This window comes from Lontra canadensis, unplaced genomic scaffold, assembly GCF_010015895.1.
Source record: "Lontra canadensis isolate GAN:19392208 unplaced genomic scaffold, GSC_riverotter_1.0 scaffold101, whole genome shotgun sequence".
Taxonomy (NCBI): Eukaryota; Metazoa; Chordata; class Mammalia; order Carnivora; family Mustelidae; genus Lontra; species Lontra canadensis.
The window spans coordinates 1,225,968-1,246,064 of NW_022631095.1; the positions used below are offsets into that span (position 1 = coordinate 1,225,968).

Here is a 20,097-nt window from a genome sequence, read left to right on the forward strand (position 1 = left end):
ACAGGCGGAAGGGGTGAGCGGGGGGCGGGACAAGGCGAAGCGGGAGGGGCCCGGGCGGCCGTAGGGCCACGCTCCGGCTGTGGGCTCTGCGCGAGAGAGACCATGTCTGGGGGCAGCGGCTGCAGCCAGACCCCAAGTCGGGCCATCCCGGCCACTCGCCGGGTGATCCTCGGCGACGGCGTGCAGTTGCCGCCCGGGGACTACAGCACCACCCCCGGCGGCACGCTCTTCAGCACCACCCCGGGAGGTAGGCGCGGGCTCCCGGTGCGGACGGCGCGGACTGACTGGGCAGTGCAAGAGGGTTCGGGAGCCGCCAGTCAGACGGGGCGAGCGGGCTGAGGGGCGCGGTGACTGGAATAAAGGCATCAGGGGGGCAGCGACGGTCACGGAGCTGGCCATCGGGAGCCAGCAGATGGCCGCTTCCCACTGCCTGCCCTCTGGATGCGTGCTTCCGAGCCCGGGCTGCAAACTGCTCCATTCGTTTCCTCTCGGGAGAGACAGCCGAGTCCCCCTGCCCAAACCGGCAGCACGCTTCCAGACCGACCACATGCTGAGGTGTGCTGCCCCTTGTGGGTGTGGGGGCGTTCTGAGGCAGCACAGCGTGGGGTCAGTGTGGCCTGGGAGTAAGGAGAGGCCTGGCCTGGGGTTTTTAGGGGATGGGGATGGGCGTTCTCTGTTGGGATAAACGACTCTTGCAGAATCCTTTTTCTTTCCTGAGGCACCCCCAGTTTTGCAGTGGGCCAGCACCCTCTGACGGAGGATTTGGGCTGAGGACGCTCGCCTGCCCCGGCCGTGCCTCACCTGCACCTGTGGCAGCTTGCCCATATGCGCATGTGGGATCTCCGCAGAGGGACGTGGGGCGGCCGGCAGGGCTGTGCAGAAAAACACGTTCTTCTGTCCGGGGGGAGGGGGAACCGTGTGACCTCCCTGAAAGTGCATGAGGAAGAGGAAGCTGAGCTGGCACGGGTGGGGGCCAGACTTGGGTTGCCCTCGGGAGCCGGGCATTCCCTCCCAGCCCGGGAGCCCCGGCGCACAGGCGCTGATGAAACCCGCCTGCCCGTTTGCATGATGAAATCCTCGTGGCTCACACTTCCCTACCATGCTCGAGCTGCTCTCACCCCGCTTTGCCCTCACCCCGCTTTGCCCTTCTCCCCTCCCTTCCACCCTCCTCCACCGCTCCGGCCCATAGGCCAAATTACTCGAAAACACCGCAGATAGTGGCGCTCCGTTTTGAGGCAGAGGTGCAGGCGGACGCTGGCAGAGGGCGGCAGCCTGGTCCCTTGGCAGCCTCGGGGGCCACATGCTTATTTTCTCAGGCAGTGGTCCCACCACCAGCAAGCACTGCCAGATCCGAGGTCTTGAGCCCTTTGATCCAAAACATACAACGTTAGAACTGTTAAGGATCATAGATGTACTTGTTTCATCCGGGCCCCAAACTTGAAAACACATGTCCCTTGTCCAGGGTCGCACAGCTTTCTCAGATTGAACAAGAAACCGTATCCAAGCATAGAGGGGGGAAATGCTCTCTCCTCTATTAAAAATGATTAAGGAAAATTTCTCAGCGAGCGTTCTTTCTCCACCCTTGACTTAAATTCTCTTTCCCTGCTATATAGGTCTTTTACGTAGTCCATTTGGTGGGCCTCCTCTGTGTCATGCTATGTCTACCAGGATTTTTCCTGACAGTTTTGGGGTTCCTTCAAGTGAGGCTGTGAATCTTTACTTGATCTTTTTAGGGTGGGCAATGAGGCAGGTCTGAAGGCTCAAGTGCTCTTTCTTGCACCCTTTGTTGCTGGATGGGGACAGGTCAGATTGGAAGCCATGGCCAGGGTTACTGTTTATAGGGAAATCTGATCCATTTCTCACCATGGACTGGGAAATGGGTTTTTTGGGGGGGGGTTGTTTGTTTGTTTTTAGTTTTTTTGTTGTTGTTGTTTTATAAACCAGAACAAATCTCCCTGCCTTTGAAAGTCTTTAGCTGGGAGAGAGGGACAGGAGCACCTGGACCAGAGTGTAACTTTGTGTCTGAGACCAACTGGGAGAAAGCTAGCTGTGCCAGGAGCCTGAAGCCAGATTTCTTGTTTGGAGTGTTCAGTGGGACAGGCACAGCTCACAGTCCATAACCTGAAAACCACATCTTGCTTCTGCTAACGTGAGCGAGTCTGGTCTGCCTCAGTTAGACAAGGCTTAGAGTCTTCCTCCAAAGCCCGACTTCATCCTATGTCTTTGCCAAGGCAAAGAAGCTTAACCTAAGAAAAGGTCATTTCTGGCACCCTTTTGCTCCCGTCTAGAGTGCTGCTTCTCATGCATCAATGTATTAAGTATAAATTACCTGGGGGCCTCACTTAAATGCAGACTCTAATTCTTTTTTTTTTTTTTTTACATTTTATTTATTAATTTGACAGAGAGAGATCACAAGTAGGCAGAGCAGCAGGCAGAGAGAGAGAGAGAGAGGGAAGTAGGCTCCCCGCTGAGCAGAGAGCCTGATTCTCTGGGATCATGACCTGAGCTGAAGGCAGAGGCTTAACCCACTGAGCCACCGAGGCACTCCGCAGATTCTGATTCTATAGCTTCTGGATTTGGGCCTGAGATTCCACATTTCTAACCAGCTCCTAGTGATTGATCTCAGTACCATGCTGAGTACTCAAAAATTAGTGGAATGTGACTTCTCTCATCTTTTGACACCCCTGGGGTCTGGCAAAAAGTGATGCTTCTCACCAGGTAAACTCCTCTTGAGGTTGAGTTTGGCATCAGCCTTCAAACCAGGATCTAGAGAGAGTCTGTGCAGGTGCCCACACTAGCTTATTTGCAGGTGTCAGGAGCTCTCGCAGTGTCCACAGGTCACTCTTGCTGGGAATGGCAATGCAGTGTTTGTCCCCAGGGGAACAGGAACAGCAGCTGATTTGAGCCATCTGCATTCCTAAGACGCCAGTTTACTTTCCTTGGTCATTAACCTTTCACAAGCTAAATCACTAATCTGGTTAGAAGTCTGGAGAACTTTAGAGAAATATGTTAGAAGGAGTGTGGTGTATGAATATTTGAGCCAATGGAGTCTTAAAAATGACCAATGACACCACAGACCCCCAGAATCTTTGAATGGGTCAGAAACCTTCCACCCCACTCCCATCAACCTCATGTTCCCCATTCCGTGTTGGATTCTTGACCCCCAAGCCTCCAGGATTGCTTGGCTGGTAATCATACCCAAACCCCATACCTGGATAAGGTTAATCAGAAACAGGCAGGTAAGTGCCAAATAAATAAATAAAATCTTAAAAAAAAAAAAAGGACAGGAGATTGGATTAGGACCCACCCTCGTAGGTTCATTTAAAAAAAAAAAAAAAAAAGAAGTAGCAGGTAAGGCTACAGGTGTTAACGACACCCTTGGTTTAGATAAACAAAGTCTGTGCCCAGGAAGCTTACCCTGGAGCAGCTTCCAAGTCTTTGGCTATGGGACAGACAGTGCTGGGAAGAGGAGGAGGTGGCTTGGGCATTGAAGCTAGAGCACAGCCAGTGTCCCGAGGCCTCAGTCACACAGGGGAAGATTGTGTCTTCTCATTGCCCAGAGTCTCATCATTAAGGACAGGTTAAAAGAACCTGGACATTAAGATAATGAGGGAAATGTAATGGGTTCTCTTCTCACACTGTTCTGAGCTTCCTTTTAAAAGCATTTAGAGCATTCCACATTGTCCCTCATTAAAGGGTTTGATGGGGGGCCCTGGCGTAGAGCACCCCAAACTCTCCCCGATGCCCACCAGCCTCCCTGGTCGTAAGGCATTCACTACATCCAAAACTGGAAGGCAGCCTGACCTCAAGGGCTTGGCTTGCTACTTAGGAAGATGAAGAGGAGACACGCCTGAAACAGAATTGGAAGCATCAAAGTTGTAGCCGTAGAATGAGGCGATTAGGCAGACACCCCCCACCCTCCATAACCAGTAGAACTTGTGTGCTTCTCACATGAGAGTTGCCTGTCCAAGTCTTCAGCCTGCTAGGCCTTACATGCTGATAATGCACACATAGCTGTGAGATTTAATTGCCTTCTGAGGCTTACATTTTGTTGTTGTTGTCTTCCAGTATCTTCAGAGGATGGCATGGCCTGATTTGAAAGAGGAGTTTGATTTTTAACTTACGTGTGTTTTTCTGAAAGAGCAAAAAAGCCCTTCATTACCAAATGAAGGACAGGCAGGGTGGTACCATGTTTGTCTGCTGGTATAAAGCAATGAGGCATTTTCTTGTATGGGTCTTTATTTGATATCCTTGCAGGGGTGGAATGAAGATGGGACAGCAGTATGAAAAGAGGATTGCTTCCCAGAGGGAAGGTTTTTAGCAAAGAATGTTCCATTTGTACACTTAGATTTTACATGTTCAGACAAACAAACAAACAGAAAACCTGTCACTTTCAGGTCTCAGAGCCACGCCCATGCTCTTCTTCCATTATGATTCATGACAAATTAATCACGTGTATTTGTTTACATGTTTGTTCCCTGGAGTAGAAGGGAAGTTCTTTCCCAGCAGTATTACTCATCTTCCCATCGTGGCTTTTGAGTGCTGAGTCAGGTGTTTAGAAAGTGAAGGGTTGGGGCGTCTGGGTGGCTCAGTTGTTAAGCGTCTGTCTTCAGCTCAGGTCAGTATTCCAGGGTCCTGGGATCAAGCCCCGCATTGGGCTCCTTGCTCAGCGGGGTGTCTGCTTCTCCCTCCATCTGCCTGCCACTCCACCTGCTTGTGTGTTCTCTCTCTCTCTCTGTGTCAAATAAATAAAATCTTCTTAAAAAAAATGAAGAGTTGAAAAGACTCCTAGAATGACAGTATTCTCAGGGCAACCTGGCTCCTTTGCCATCAGGCCTGGGTCTGAGCTGGCTTAATGATAATATTCAAATTTTTCTTTTCTGCCGGTTCAGCTGCGGGGTACATATAATTGTTTACCTTGGAATGTCCCAAGGACAAAACTACTTTCCCTGAACTTTCTCACTTACCCCAGTATTATAGATAACAGTATTACTAATACTACTGTTTCAATTATTGAGCAGAAAAAAGTGGCCCTTATATGGAACATGTCACTAGTGGGGCCAAGGCTTCAGACACTGGGACAGATGCTCCTTGTTTATGTTTGCACCCAGCATCACTGATTAGGCAGGAGTAAGTCACAGCTGCCCATGACATTTGGATGATCGGGGACATGGGCAGCACAAGGTGTCTTGTAATCCAATGTCCGTGTCCCTGAAATTCTACTGAGAGCTCAGATACTAGGCCTGGAGTGTCAAAAAACTTTGTATAACTTCAGCAACAATGATTTGTTATTTCTCTCCATTCTTTGGGCCGGTTGGGCATTCTTTAATAAGCTTCCTGAGGTCACTCATCTGGCTACATAGAGTTGGCAGCTAGATTGTCCTAAGCTTGAATGTCCAAGATGGCCTTACCCACATGTCTGGGGCATTGCTAAGGACACCTGGAAGGCTGGGAGTTCTCTGTTGTCTTGGGCCCATGCATTCAAGAGTCTAACCTGAGCTTATTTACATGAGTTTTCAAGGCCCCTTGAGACCTAGGCCCACATATGCAGTATTCTCTCTGTCAAAGCAAGACACAGGGCTAGCCCAGATTCCAAGAAGGGGGAGATGACTGCCTTGGAATGAGAGAAGTCTCCTTTAGGGCAGGGATGGGAAGAGTTACAGGGTCGCATGTTCAGGCAGTCTTTCACAAAGGCCAAGCCTCAAAGTGTGGCCCTTTGAGGGAACTTAACTGCCTATCCTGCTGTGTGGCCAAGCAGACCCAAGGCCAGGTATAGAAACAGACCAGAATCACAAGCCTGTGAATTAACTGTTGGGTTAAGAACTGAGGACACCTTCCTGAAAATGCTGTGCCCTGTTTTCAAGGCCCGACGTTTAGCTCCACAAAGCAGAAGATACAGGTGGCCATGATGCCAGGTCCCTGGGAAATACCTGCCATTTGTGTCATGCTTCCCTTGCTATCTGCTCTTTAGCCTGCCTCTTCTTTCCTCCTCAAGCAGCCAGGCTTTTGGAACACCCTTCAGGGAAGCCCACGTTTGCCCTGCCCAGCTGCCCCTGCCCAGCACCCCCATTTGAACTTCCTTGATTTCCTGGAGTGCTGGCAGGAGGATGAAGTCAGGTTCTGAGCCCAGCGGTCCGAAAATGTAGGAGTGAGAATGCCAGGAGGGGCAGGTTGGTCCAGAACTTCCTTTGGTTTCCTCGTGACACATACCAGATCTACCTTAAAGAGAGTGCATGTATACATTGATTTATCTTCTGCCCTTTGGAATACAAGGGGGAAAGCAGGCCTATATTAATTTGCTAGGGCTGCTATAACAAAATACCATAGACTGGGTGGCTTAAACAACAGAAATGTATTTTTTCTCACAGTTCTGGAGGCTGGAAGTCCAAGATCAAAGTACTATCAAGGCTGGTTTCTCTTGAGGCCCTTCCCATTGGCTTGCAGACAGCTGTCCTCCTGCTGCCTCATTTTTTTTTTTTTAAGATTTTATTTATTTATTAGAGAGAGAGTGAGAGAGAGCATGAAAGGGGAGAAGGTCAGAGGGAGAAGCAGACTCCCCACAGAGCTGGGAGCCCGATGCGAGACTCTATCCTGGGACTCCGGGATCATGAACTGAGCCAAAGGCAGTGGCTTAACCAGCTGAGCCACCCAGGGGCCCCTCCTGCTGCCTCTTTACTGGTTATCTGCGGTATCTCCCTCTCCCTTTTTTTTTTTTTTTTAAGATTTTTATGTATTTATTTATTTGGGAGAGAGAGAGAGAGGGAGCATATATGCGTAGATTTCCCACTGAGCACTGAACTGGGGCGGGGGAGCGGGGAAGCTCAATCCCACAGTCTTGAGATCATGACCTGAGCCGACACTAAGAGTCGGACGCCTAAGCGAGCCACCTAGCCACCCCCTCCACACACTTAGGGCATCTGTGTATTGGATCAGGGCCCCACCCTAACAGCCTTGTTTGAACTTAATGACCTCTTTAAAGACCTTATCTCCAAAGACAGTTTGATGGAGGTACTGGAGGTTGGGACTGAAGCCAACGAGTTTGGATGTGGTGTGGAGGCAGTTCACACAGAAAACAGCCCCTCCCTTTTCCAGCCACAGCTTTTGTTGCTGTGGAACGGGAGGCGTTTCAGATGGGCACTCCCTTTAGGTAATGAATTCCGGGGTAGCTTTCCCTTTTCTGCTCTGGTGCATTCTGAAGCGTTTGGGGGTGGGTGAGGGAAGGGGAAGGAGCTTGGTCATCCCTTAGAATAATTACTCCAGCTGTTTTGTTCTGCATGTTTTTGCAAAAGCTCCGTCCCTGCTGCTTTATTTTCAAATAAAGTGGACTATTCCCTCACACATCAGGGCATCAAAGGCAAGAGGGCCCTTTGTCACTCACCGATTGCCCTCATTTGATATTTAAGGAGCTTCATAACATTTTTGGCCCCCGAGAAACATCCAGATCTTGGTTGCCTTTGCAGAGCTGATAGGGCCAGAAGTGAAGAAAAATCTCAGACCAAGCAAGTTCTGGTTCTCTACCCAAGATTTTCTCCCTGACAAGGTGGCTCAGCTTGCTAAACAGACTGCCTGGTGTGTGGTGGGCGAGGAGGGAGACCCCTAGTAGACCCTGTGAGTTTGCCTCCACGATGACACAGAGCTGCTGGCGAGAGCTGAATGTAAAAGGATCTGGAGTATTTAGTTCACGGGCTGCTGGCTTGCATCTGAGCATAGGCATCTGAGCCTCCCCCAAGCATGTTTGAAACACTCTCCCTTTCCCTGGAATGGGAACAGCAGTTCTAGGAATTCTGTGCTTGTACTCTTGCTAGGCCTCACGTCACCCGCTCAGGGGAAGAATGTTTCCACCAGGGCAGGCGCAGGGGGAAAGCAAGGGACAAGCTGGGTTCAATTTACAGAAGTCATGGCCAGCCCCCTTTTGAACCCAGTGTGGGTACTGTGGGAAGGTGGAGAAGAGATCAGGGGAGGCCTCTCTCAGGGAACATCCCGTTCCGGCCAAATCCTGAGAAGAATAGGTAAAAGTCAGAAGATCCCTGAGGCATGGCAGCCTGGGTCTGCTTGGCTAGTTTTAAACAGAGGTTGGATTGGAGGCAGTACAGGCTAGGTCTGCTCCTGGGGACAGCCTTTCTGAGCCTCAGTTTTCTGTCTGTGAGTTGAGGATACTGTATCTCCCTTGTGGGGAGTGGGGGAATGGGAGCACTGAGACCTGGCATAACAGGCTATGAGCACAGGGTCTGGCCCACAGTGATTGCATCTTCACGTACTCCTGGGAGGTGAGTTAGTACCCTCCTCTTAGAGCTGAGGAATTCGACTGCCCTTCAGGGTTGAGGGGCTGGTACTCCACACCCAGGTTTAAGCCCAGAACTTGGACCTCCCAATACTGTGCTGTTTGCACCACCACATTGACCACCTGCCAACAATAAGATCCCCAAAATAGACGGTAGTGTGTCAGAGCTGGAACAGACCCTAAAGATTACCTATAAGGCCTGGCACATGATTGGGGCTTTAAAAATCGTTTGAATGAGCCTGGTACACTGCCCTTATTTACAGGTAAGGAAAACAGACCCTAAGAGGATGTCTGCATTCTTTTTTTTTTTTTTTTTTTTTTTAAGATTTTATTTATTTGAGAACAGAGAGAGAGAGAGCACAAGTGGGGAGGGCCAGAGGAAGAGGGACAAGCAGGGAGCCTGACTCAGGGCTCAATCCCAGGACCCCAGAATCATGACTAGAGCTGAATGCAGACACTTAACTAACTGAGCCACCCAGGTGCCCTGGAACGTCTGCATTCTTTGTACATTCAAGCAAACTGTCGTCACCACAAGCATGTCTTGAGAAAAAATACCATTCTTGTATTTGGTGTACATCTGAAATTTTTAAAGTCCTAAATGACACTGGTTTACCAAACATGCCAAAGCTCATGTTGATTCTTGAAGCACGTTTCTGTGGACTAAAAAAGGGATATAGGGTGCCCTTACCCACCCTCCTCCACCCCCAGTCTCTTTTCAGGGTTGCTTACCTCCCATCTGATTTGTCCTAGCTCTAACCATATAATTGGCCCCTAAAAATCTGTCACCTGAAGGCATGCTAGTCGTAAAAGCTAGGCTTTGCTCGTAAAGGTCTTATCCTGTGTCAGCCGCTGTTCTAATCCACGCCATAACTCTATGAAGTTGGGAGTTAAAGTCTAGCACACAGCAGCCCAGAGAGGTGCTAGAGGGGAGGCTCTGCGCTCCACTTACCCAGTCCAGCAGGGAGCCCCGAGGCTTTCTAGGGAGAGCAGGGAGAGTCTACCTAGCTCTAGCCAGGGCCATTTTAACTTGACTTACTGGAAAAGGAGATTCTTACCCTATCTCCATATTTATTTGTTTGCTTAATGCCCTGTGTATTAGAGTTGTGTGTTAAAAAACAAAATCTGCTCAGTGTAAAAGAGGTTCACTTTGCCTGGATTATCTTACTCCCCCAGAGGTCACCAGACACAAAATATATACAGTTGTCTGACTCTGTTTCACACAATATGTTATGGACAATGCACGCTTTTTCCAAATAGGAACCATACAGCACTGAATTGTAGGTCCGATCCATAATTTAACCTGTCACTTAATATAAAAAAATCAAGTTTTACATACATATATGTGTTTGTATAAATATATTATTCTGTCTTTTGTATGGGCTTGATTTTTTTTCCATAAAAAAAGTCTGTCAAAGTTAGACGTAAGTTGTTTATATACATAAATACTTAAATATCAAGTTTGCTAAAAGGCTCCTAAGAAAGCAGTTTAACTTCTTGCCTCTCAACCTCCCCTCACTCTTTAGAAGCAACCAATGTTTTCCAGCTCTTTCTTTGGGGATTTACCCCCGTATTTCTAACTTTTTCTGGACTTAACTATTGATAGAGGAGAACTTATTATCATTTATACACCCTCCTCTTTCCATTCCCCCATATAATTATACCATGATTTTTAAAAAATATATGCATTATTTTTATTACTATGACCCTTGATGAGCCAGGTAGTTAATTATTGTACAGCTTTTTTAAAGAAGATTTTATTTATTTGAGAGAGAGCACATACAAGCTGGGGAGAGGGGCAAAGGGAGAGGGAGAAGCAGGTTCCCCACTAAGCAGGAAACCTGACCAGGGGCTCAATCCCAGCACCTTGAACTGAAATCATGACCTGACCCCAAACTAAGAGTCAGATGCTTAGCCGACCGAGCCACCCAGGCACCCCATTGTACAACTTAAAAAAAAATAGTTAATTATTGCTTCATTGTAAAATGTGGTTAGTTTTGGGTTTCAGCTCTTGGTTTCGGCTCAGGTCATGATCTCATGGGTCCTGAGACTGAGCCAGCCTCAGGCTCTGCACTCAGCAGGGAGTCTGCTTAAAGATTCTCTCCCTCTGCCCCCACTTGCGTGAATGTGTGTGTGTGTGTACATGCGTGCACGCGCGCGCGCGTGGTCTCCCACCCTTCCTCTCTCCCTCTTCCCTTCTCTTTAAAATAGTAAATCTTTCAAATGTAGTTAGCTTGAGAGTGCCTGACTGGCTCAGTCCATAGACCATGCAACTCTTGATCTTGGTTGTGAGTTTGAGCCCCACATTGGGTATAGAGATTACTTTTAAAAATGTGCTTAGTTTTCATTCAAGTAAGTCTTCCACACCCTCCAGCTCCTCTAAAATACTCAACAAAATACAGTTTTACACACAAAATCCGAATTCTGGATTTATCAGTCCATTCTTTTCCCTCTGTTGGGAACTGACAGGGCTTGGCAGCTCTGGACCTGCTATGTAACCACTGATATGAGATCCCCTAAAGCCCTTACTCTTGGTCTAATTTTGGTAGAATATTCCTCCTATAGTGTTCTGAAAATGTCTTTGTTCTACTTTTACTTGATTGGTGTTTGGCTGGGCATCAAGCCAGGCCGAAATGGATTCCCTCTCAGGACTGTGAAAGCATTGACCCACCGTCTTCAGGCGTCCAGCATTGCCATTGAAAACGTCTGTGCCATTCTTATTCCCAATCCTTGTGTGCACCTGTTGTATTTTTCCCTTTCTGGAAGATTTTAGGATCTTTTTACCCAAACGATTGTGAAATTTCCCAATGAATTAAGTTGGTACTTTTAATTCATTACATGAGATACTCAAAGGGCATTTCAAAGACTGATCTCTTTCAATTCAGGAAATTTTTCTTTTTTTTTTTTTTACTTTTTCAGTAAATTCCTTCTAGCAGTTTCTCTCTTTCTTCACTTTCTGTTATCTGATACTAGATTTCTAATTTGTTCTTTTTTTGTCTGTTACCTTTTTTGCCCTTTCTGTTCTTTAAAGTCTTCAAAAAGTTTAAAAAACAGTGAAGTCTTTTTGCTGTTTCCCTCTTGGTTTGTTTGGGTCTCTCCCTTGATGTAAACTTTTCTCAGAAATGCGTGGAGGCATCTGGCTGGTTATATTTAAGAGTGAGCACTGCAGAGCTGACTGGAGGCCCTTTGCAAGGTGTGCAGGCAGGTGGGTGGGCTCAATCTGGGGGCTAGCTGCTGTTTTTCATCCGGAACCCCCTTCCCAAAATCAACATCAGTCGGTCTTTATCTTTGCTCTGTATTCTGAAGCAGGGCAGGGCTGGGCGTTTGAGGCTTACCATTCAGGAAGTCAACTTGAACTTAATTGCCCGGTCTTCCCTCCCTCCTGGAGTGAGGGGCATAGGGGATCTCTGCCTGTTGTTAGCCCCCTTCCCATTTTCCATGATGCCTCTAATTCCTGAACCTTCCTGAGGTCCTGCAGAACCCCACTTCCTATTGCAATGTCCACCCCCACCTCCCCACATTTAGATGCCCCCCCATCCTCTCTGTTAGAACTGTTCCTCCATTCGCTTTCTGTATTCACAGATTGTGATTTCGAGTCCCAGTTTGAGTCCCCCTTGCTTCCAACTTGAGTATGTGCTTGTGTTTCTTGTTTTATTTCTTGGTGTTTGCATGATTTTTGAGACAAGCAGCAGGGGAAAAAAATGTCTTGGCTTTGCCATCTTGAAGCCACCTAGAGCCCTGAAGCTCTTCATGCTCTTGTTTGTAGAAGCCTAACAGAGTTGGGTCATTTTCCCTAATATAGAAAGAGAAAGTAGGCCCTCAGCTGTAGAGTACTTTGTGGAAACCACCAGGTGTGATACCCACACACCCCAGAGGCCCACACCTGACCAACAGCCTCCAGCTGTTGCCACTTAGTGTCTTGCAGGGACCTTGGCATTCCCCAACCCCACCCCCACCCCCACCCCCTGCCCTGCCACGGTTTCCATTTCCTGCTCCTGTATGCAGGCCAAGTCCCCATCTTGGGAGACTGTATTTTAGCCAAGGGTGCCTATTTTTGACAATATGAGAATGTGTGTTTTGTTGTTTGTCTCATCTGTGGGAGACGGAGGGAGTTTCCAGAAGATCACTGGTTGCTAAAGCTGTGTGGTAGTATATCCCACAAAGGGATGGAAGAAGAAAGGGTTGAAAAGCTAAAGCTGCTTACATGGGAAGCACTTCCACTACCTTGATCTCCATCTCATATTCCTCACTGACCCCAGATGAGTGGGAGGGGGTTTAGAGTCCCTTGCAAGGCTTGGCGCCCTTGACAGCTGACTTTTGAACATCATCATCCCACTCTCCTTGCAGGCTCCCTCCCCAGCTCCCTCCCTCTGATGGCGGGTGTCCTGGGTGCCCCCTCTGCTGACATTTAGTTCCTGGGTTTTATTAGCTCAAATGAGGATTCTTATTTTTAAACAGCTGCCCTAGGTGTAGGACAATAGGCACAGAGGCTCTTTTTCTCTTCTAAGTGTAATCAATGATTTAAAAATCACCTGGTGCCACTTCCCAGTATACACCCCCCAAAAATTGAAAGCAGGGTCTTTGCAGAGCTATTTGCACATGTGTGTTCGCAGCAGTAGTATTCACAATAGCCAAAAGATGGAAGGAACCTAGATGTCTGTGGATAAACAAAATGTATATCCATGCGATGGAGTATTACTCAGCCTTACAAAGTAAGGAAATTCTGGGGCACCTGGGTGGCTCAGTGGGTTAAAGCCTCTGCCTTCAGCTCAGGTCATGATCCCAGGATCCTGGGATAGAGCCCCACATCGGGCTCTCTGCTCAGCAGGAGCCTGCTTCCTCCTCTCTCTCTCTCTCTGCCTGCTGCTCTGCCTACTTGTGATCTCTGTCAAATAAATAAATAAAATCTTAAAAAAAACAAAAAGTAAGGAAATTCTGACGCCTGGTCCACATGTGGACATTATGCCAAGTGACATAAACCAGTCACAGAAAGACAAATACTGTATGATTCCACTTGTATGAAGTACCTGGAGCAGTCTGATTCTTAGAGACTGAAAATAGAATGGTGGTTTCCAAGGGTTAGGGAGAAAGGAGATAGGAGTTGCTATTTCCTGGGTATAGAGTTTCAGTTTTACAAGATGAAAGCGTTTTGGAGATTGGTTGCACAACACTGTGAATGTCGTGCACTGTACACTTAGGAATGGCTATGATGGCAAATTTTATGTTATTTGTATTTTACTACAATGTAAAAAAAAATTCTCTGGAGGCTCATGACTTTAAAGAGCTTCTCCAGAAGCTATTGACCCCCAATTTTTTGGGTTTAGGGTCTTTTAAAATTTTTTTAAGAGAGGAAAAGAGGTGGGGGAGGGGCAGAAGGAGGGTGAGAGAGAGCCCAATGGGGGGCTTGAGCTTACAGCCCTGAGATCATGACCTGAACTGAAATCAAGAATTGGATGCTTACGGGTGCCTGGGTAGCTCCATTAGTCGAGCATCTGACTCTTGGTGTTGGCTCAGGTCATGATCTCAGGTCAAGAGAACAAGTTCTAAGTCAGGTTCTGGGCTCAGAGCCAAGTCTGCTTGAGGATTCTTTCCCTCTGCCCCTCCCTCACACGCACCTGTGTGCCTGTGCGCAAATGCTCTCTCAAATGAATAAATAACATCTTGTTTAAAAAGTCAGACTTTTAACCAACTGAGCCACCCAGGTGCCCCTGGCCCCAGTTCTTTTTGAAGACTATTGAATCTCCAACCCTTAGATGCCACTTTGATGGGGTCAGTTCCCTATTCTTTGGTGAACAAAGCAACAAAAAAGTGAAGCTGGAAGGAGGCAAGGACAAGGGAGATTCTTGCTGAGTCTTGAGAATTAAGAAACAGAAGAGTGGTCCATCTCTGAAGCCAGGGCATTTACCCTCAACCACCGTCCTTCTCCATTTGTAGCCCTCTGGGCTCACAGGCACTCAGGCCTTCATGTTACCAATGAAGAAACTGAGGCCCAAAGAGGGAGGAGCAGAGCCTCCAATGCAGGCTGGGTTTTGTGTGCTTTGCTTTACACCCTCCCACTAAGAAATGTGAGCTACGAGCTGTGGCCCACGAGGTGGTGATAACAGGGCTTCATCAGCATTACTGCCCCTCAGGCAAGGAGAGCGAGACAGGGTAACTGCCTAGGTCAGGCTGCAGTCAGATGGGGACAGGCAGGTAGGCCAAGGGCACCTTTTGGTATCTTACCATTTCTCTGCTGCTCACATTTCAGCCCTTGGTAGAAGGACCCCAACCTCATGCATTCAGACTCAAGAGCTCAAGGGTGCAAATGGGTTCCTCTCCTGGGGCTGCTCCTGGACTCCTGGTGCTGCTCCTGGAGAGCCCGGTGCTCAGCATTGAGACGTGGATCCCCACTGTTGGAATGTCACTCACTGTCGCCCTTAAGTGGGGAAAATCCTTCGGGTTTATTGACAAGGACATTCCTGAAGTCTTTAAATCATTGCTTCTAAACTCCAGCACCCATATTCTGTCTGCATTTTGTATTATACCTTGTCTTCTTTTTGTATATATCTTTAATATTCATCTCTATATCATTTACCTTTTTGACTTAGTTTTTGTTATTTTATTATATATATTATTTATAACATACATGCTATTATCATATCCAATGATATCCTATCCTATATTAAAAGGAAACTTGATATCACGACTATATATGGAAAACCAGATCCACTTACCATAAATAGAAGGTAACTATAAAAAGAAATATAATGACACCAAGACAGTTTTAAATTCTAGCTGGATTCCACTGCCTGCTGAAGGCTTTGAGGCGGAGGCCTGCTCTTTGTTGAAAAGGGAGAATCAGGAGTTTGAGGGAGGCATTGAAGAGACGTTACTAGTGCCATCCTGGTGCTTAGAGGTCATCCTGAGTAAACAGGGACCGAACATGAATCACTTCTCACTAGTCACTGTTCTTTGATGAAATCAGCTGGGGCACAAGAATCCTGAGTCCTGGACTATAGAAAATGTTCCTTTTTAAAGTATCAGGAAACCGTCCTCACAGGATGGGTCCTGGGTGTGGTTTAAGGGTGGTTAATAACTCCATGAGACTTGGTCCCCACCCAAGGGTGACGCTCAGGAAAGGAGAGTGAAGAGGGAGTGGACAGAACACAGACCAGGTGCAAGCCCTGTTTTCAGTGACACATCAGAGCAGGTATCACACGGAAGACGGGCTTAGCAGGAGAGGCTTTGGTGAGAAGACCCCATGGGTCACTCCTGTCCACAAAGCCCAGGTGGGAGAGTTCTCATTTTTACTAGTTTGGGGGATTCGTTCAACTTTCTCTTTGCTCATCTGTAAAATGAAATTACTGATTCTGGATATCCCATGCGGGTACTGTAAGTACTGAATTGAAAAACGAATTAAAATGTACCTTCTTGGGGAGCCTGGGTGGCTTAGTCAGTCAAGCATCTGCCTTTCGCTTAGGTCATGATCCCTAGGTCTTGGGATCGAGCCCCCCATCATCAGGCACCCTGCTCAGTGGGGAGTCTGCTTCTCCCTCTCCCTCTGGACCTCCTCCTGTGTGTGCTCTCTGTCAAATAAATAAAAAAACATGTATCTTCTATAATATTGGCTGTGATTGTCCTGAGTAATAATACTGAGCACTGATGAGGTAAGGGAGCTGATGTGCTTTAAGGAGAGAGCCCAGGGGAGAAGGTGCAGTGTGGTGGGCTGCCAGGCCTCTTCTTCCATCGGAGCGTCCTCATGATGGGGTTGGTGGTTCTGAGGCAAGAGAGGAGGGCTGCAGCGGGACACCTGAATCTGCCTTGCTCCTCCCTTTGTGTGTGTGTGTGTGTGTGTGTGTGTGTGTGCGCCTTTTTTTTTTTTTTAAAGTAAACTCTACCCCCAAGGTGGGCCTCAAACTCACAACCCTAAGATCAAGAGTCCTATGCTCTGCTGACTGAGCCCACCAGGCACCCCAGCCTCACTCCTCCTTGATCTGGCTTTTGCAGAAAAACCTGCCACCTCTGCTAGAGCCATGTCTCAAAGAAGCGGAAAATAAGCAGGCAGGAGGTTGGTGATGGCTTTTTCAATGTCCCTACCCCGCTGCAGGTACCAGGATCATCTACGACCGGAAGTTCTTGATGGAGTGTCGGAACTCCCCTGTGACCAAAACACCTCCGAGAGACCTGCCCACCATTCCCGGGGTCACCAGCCCTGCCAGTGAGGAGCCCCCCACAGAGCCCAGCCAGAACCACTTGCGCACCAGCCCGGAAGATAAGCCAGCCGGCGGTGAGTGACAGGGCTCGACCAGGCTCTTCCTCAGGAAGGGAACGTATGTGGCCAGTGGAGTCCCTTCAGAGAAGACATTTCAGGGATTCCACCTTCTGTGGAGCAGCTCAGAGACCAGACAAGGGTTGCCGGGAGGGTGGGTAGAAGTCTCAGCGGCACCAACCTTCCCCATGGAAGGGGTCCAAGAACTCCAGGAGAGGTGATTTGGCCCCATCAGGTAATCTAATTCATGGGGAGCTTGTTTGAAATGATGCTCAGGAAAGGAGAGTGAAGAGGGAGTGGCTAGAACACAGACCAGGTGCAAGCCCTGATTTTGGTGACACATCAGAGCAGGTGTCATAGGGGAGACAATTCAAACAACTGACATCAGCATGACCCTTGGTATAATTGTCCCTGAAGCATTTCCTTGTGTCTGCCACATTTGGGACACACCCAATGTGTGCATGTGCAGGACATGACTTATCAAAGATACAGTAAACTTGCCTTCTGGGAGATTATAGGCCTACAGGATCAGGAAGGCATCCAGGGTGCCTCCTGTCAGGGTAATGATCACTAGTGGATTCTTGACGAAGACCAATCAAAACAGTGCAACCCATTGTTTCTGCAGGTTTGACATGGGGCGGCTAGGTCCTTCCTGATATCTCACTCCACCTCCCCCCCCCCATTAGGGTGACCACCCCAGTGGAGGTGTGTGCGAATGCACTCTGTGTGGCCTCATGACTAGCTCACCAGAGTGGCTCAGCTCTCCTGCTGTGGGAGGATGAAGTATAAGCACTTGCAGACAACCTGAGTCACATCGGAACCTGCTGACCCTTCACCCGGAAGGCAGTGGACCAAGGCCAGACAGGAAGCAACTGGGACCCTGGACTGGGCTGGCCCTGCTGACAGCTGCAGAATCCATCTACCTAGGGCTTGCAGGATGTGATTCATAATTACCCTGGGGACCCCACAGTCTAGCCCGACAGCCCTTGCTTTGCCTTGCCTTGTAGACTTGGAGAGCACTGGGAAGGAGGGAGGGAGGGAGGTGAACCTGGGCACACACAGAGCAGTGTGAAGGATAGCTCCAGGCAGTGTGGTCACTGCCTTTCGTTGAAGGATGCAGAGAAGGATGGATAGATTCATGTGGTCAGTTCCATGGTACTTCCCTCCCACCCCCTTTTGCCTCAAAAGTTAAGGATGGAGATAGTCACACCTGACATTATGGAACCCTCACTACCTGCTGGCTGTGACAAGTCCCTCCCAGTTTCTGGAGCTTTGCTCACCCACAGCAAGTGCAGGGTTGGCCCAGAAGTGCCCCAGGCTGGCCAACCCTGAACCACAATAATGGCTTAAGAGTTCCGTTGTGCTGGTGAGGGATGGACATAATTTTTCATTTTGCTTAACAGGGTATTAGCCAAAGCCTCTAGCCTTGGACCATATATTTGGATAAATATAACCAGAAGAAGTGGCCAGTTTCCTTCTGGGGGCCGGGGCGGGCATCTCGGTACATAGAACCTCAAAGCAGCCTTATCTGAGAGATCATGAATGAGGCAGCTCCATTTAAGAAAACAACCTCCTGCGGCGTGAGTTGCTTGGAGATCTTTGTGGAAAGAGTTAGGGTGAAGGGCAGTGAGTAGCTGAATTACCAAAATAACCCCTTCACTGCAGAGTCAGCCTAGTCAATGGGTATTTGGACATATGCCTCGTGGGTTGTGTTACGAACTTCAAAACCACAGTTGGGACACATGCTTGAAAAAGGTTTTTGTTTCAGGAATATTCTTCTGTGAGGTTATATTTATATCAAAGTCAAGTAACCATTCATTCTTATTAAGAGCAATAAAAACGGTACAAAAATCAGGACTGTTCCTTCTCCTGTGGGGAGACCCAGGCTCTACTCTTCCTTTAGGATTGGGGAAAAGAGTACAGCTGGACCTTCAGGCCTGTTTCCAGGAAATCCTACTGGAGTCCCGCCCTCCCTCCATTCTCCTTCGCCTCCACTCTTTTAGGAACAACAAAATGAAAAATAACGCCTCTCCCTGGCCTCTAAAATATGAGCCCTACCATTCACCTGTTGCTTACTGCCCCTTCTCTCCCTAGGTGAAGAGTCACAGTTTGAAATGGACATTTAAAGGACCAGCCGTTGAATCGAGCAATGCCTAGGGGCCCCCCTGGCCCTTCTCGGGAGAAAAGTCACACCAGCCAGGCCTTTTGCAAGTCATAATCCTGGGCAGGCATTGAGTATGGGGTCGGCCATCCCGGCCCTCTGCTTCCTCATTCAGGGCACCTGCTCCCCCTTCCTCTTCGAGAACACCAGCGGATACCTCTACGTGCCTCCCTTCAGGCGGGAGCTGCCACCCTAAGGGGAGTGACTCTCGTGGGCACAGCCTGCAGCCCAGGGCCAGGATTGGATGTGGAGGAGCCCTTCTGAGTGATTATCCAGCTCTTCCCGCCCCAGCCTCTGGGGGCGCACCCACCCCTTCCTTAGGTTGGTGTCCCCTCCTTCCCCAAGAGAGGAAATAAAAGCCACCTTCGCCCTAGGGCCAAGAGTTGGCCCCTGTCTGAGCTCTTTTCAACTCCATCCGGATAACTAACACCAACTACTGTTTGTACTTCTAAGCACTTTCCTATATGTTATCTCGCTTGATTCTCACACTGAACCTAGGAGGTAAGTAGACGAAGTGTTATCCTCATTGTATAGCTCAGGAGACTGGCTCAGAGAAGTAAAACACACACCAGTAAATGACAGATGGGACTGGCTTTGAGCTGCGTGCTGCTCTCCAGCTCCTGTTCAGTGGTAGGTAAAATTTCTTCTCTGGGCTTTGTCCCCTAAGCCTGTCAGGTCTTGCTGTCACCTTCGTTCTGTGGCCCATTCCCTGCAAGAGTCCAGGGGAAGAACCTGAGCCTTGCATGATATAGCATGTCTTTGACCCACGCCCCCCCTTCTGTTTGTCCAGTGATCCCTTTGTGTGCGCCGTCTGGGGGACACAAACATGAGATAAGTGCTCTGTCTTGAGGATTTCACTAAAGCGTAAGATTTGCCCAAAAGGAAAGGGAGTATAAAAGAGATCGTATTAGGATCGGTTACCAGAGAATGGCCCATGCAAGTAGAGGCTCCATGGAGGTGATGCTGCAGCTGGGATCCTGAGGAGGGGTGGGCGGAGGAGAGCTGGGGGTCCACTATGGCCCAGGTCGAGTGGTCTTGGGGAACCAGGGTGTATAAGGACAAGACATCAACTTGCCCACTTTAGCCAGAGCCAGCAATTTGTGTGGTTGGGGGCTTGTATAAATGGCCAGAAAAGAGCCAGATTTCTAAGGGCCTTGAATGCCGGGCAGAGGGCTTGCTGAAAAGCAGCAGGTGTTTCTCATTACAGGGTATGCTAGGGGTGGATGGCCTTTGGCCAAGAGGCGATGGCTGACTTAGACCTTACAGTTCTGGACTCCTAGCACTTGTCAGTCTGCCATTTGGGGGAGTAGCAGGGCTTAGTGGTCACAGTCTTCGTCTGGTCTTTCCTACAGCTGAGTTGGAGTCCCCTCCCCTCACAAGGACTGAAGGCAGCTGGAATCCATGTGCCTG

At 48.7% G+C, this 20,097-nt stretch overlaps 1 protein-coding gene across 1 annotated transcript; it reads left to right on the plus strand.

Moving 5' to 3' along the window:
* The first annotated feature begins 24 nt into the window (after positions 1-24).
* On the plus strand, positions 25-19,069 carry EIF4EBP1 (eukaryotic translation initiation factor 4E binding protein 1). The gene is made up of 3 exons (XM_032838060.1): positions 25-247; positions 16,365-16,544; positions 18,621-19,069. The coding sequence occupies exons 1-3, from the start codon at positions 103-105 to the stop codon at positions 18,650-18,652; spliced, it is 357 nt and encodes a 118-aa protein (XP_032693951.1). The 5' UTR covers positions 25-102; the 3' UTR covers positions 18,653-19,069.
* Positions 19,070-20,097: the final 1,028 nt, after the last annotated feature.

Excerpts from the sequence above, each read along its gene's own strand:
- EIF4EBP1 (XM_032838060.1), top strand. The coding sequence starts at position 103 with ATGTCTGGGGGCAGCGGCTGCAGCCAGACCCCAAGTCGGGCCATCCCG. Across the intron at positions 248-16,364 it reads CTTCAGCACCACCCCGGGAG|GTACCAGGATCATCTACGAC; the intron begins GTAGGCGCGGGC and ends ACCCCGCTGCAG. Across the intron at positions 16,545-18,620 it reads GGAAGATAAGCCAGCCGGCG|GTGAAGAGTCACAGTTTGAA; the intron begins GTGAGTGACAGG and ends TTCTCTCCCTAG.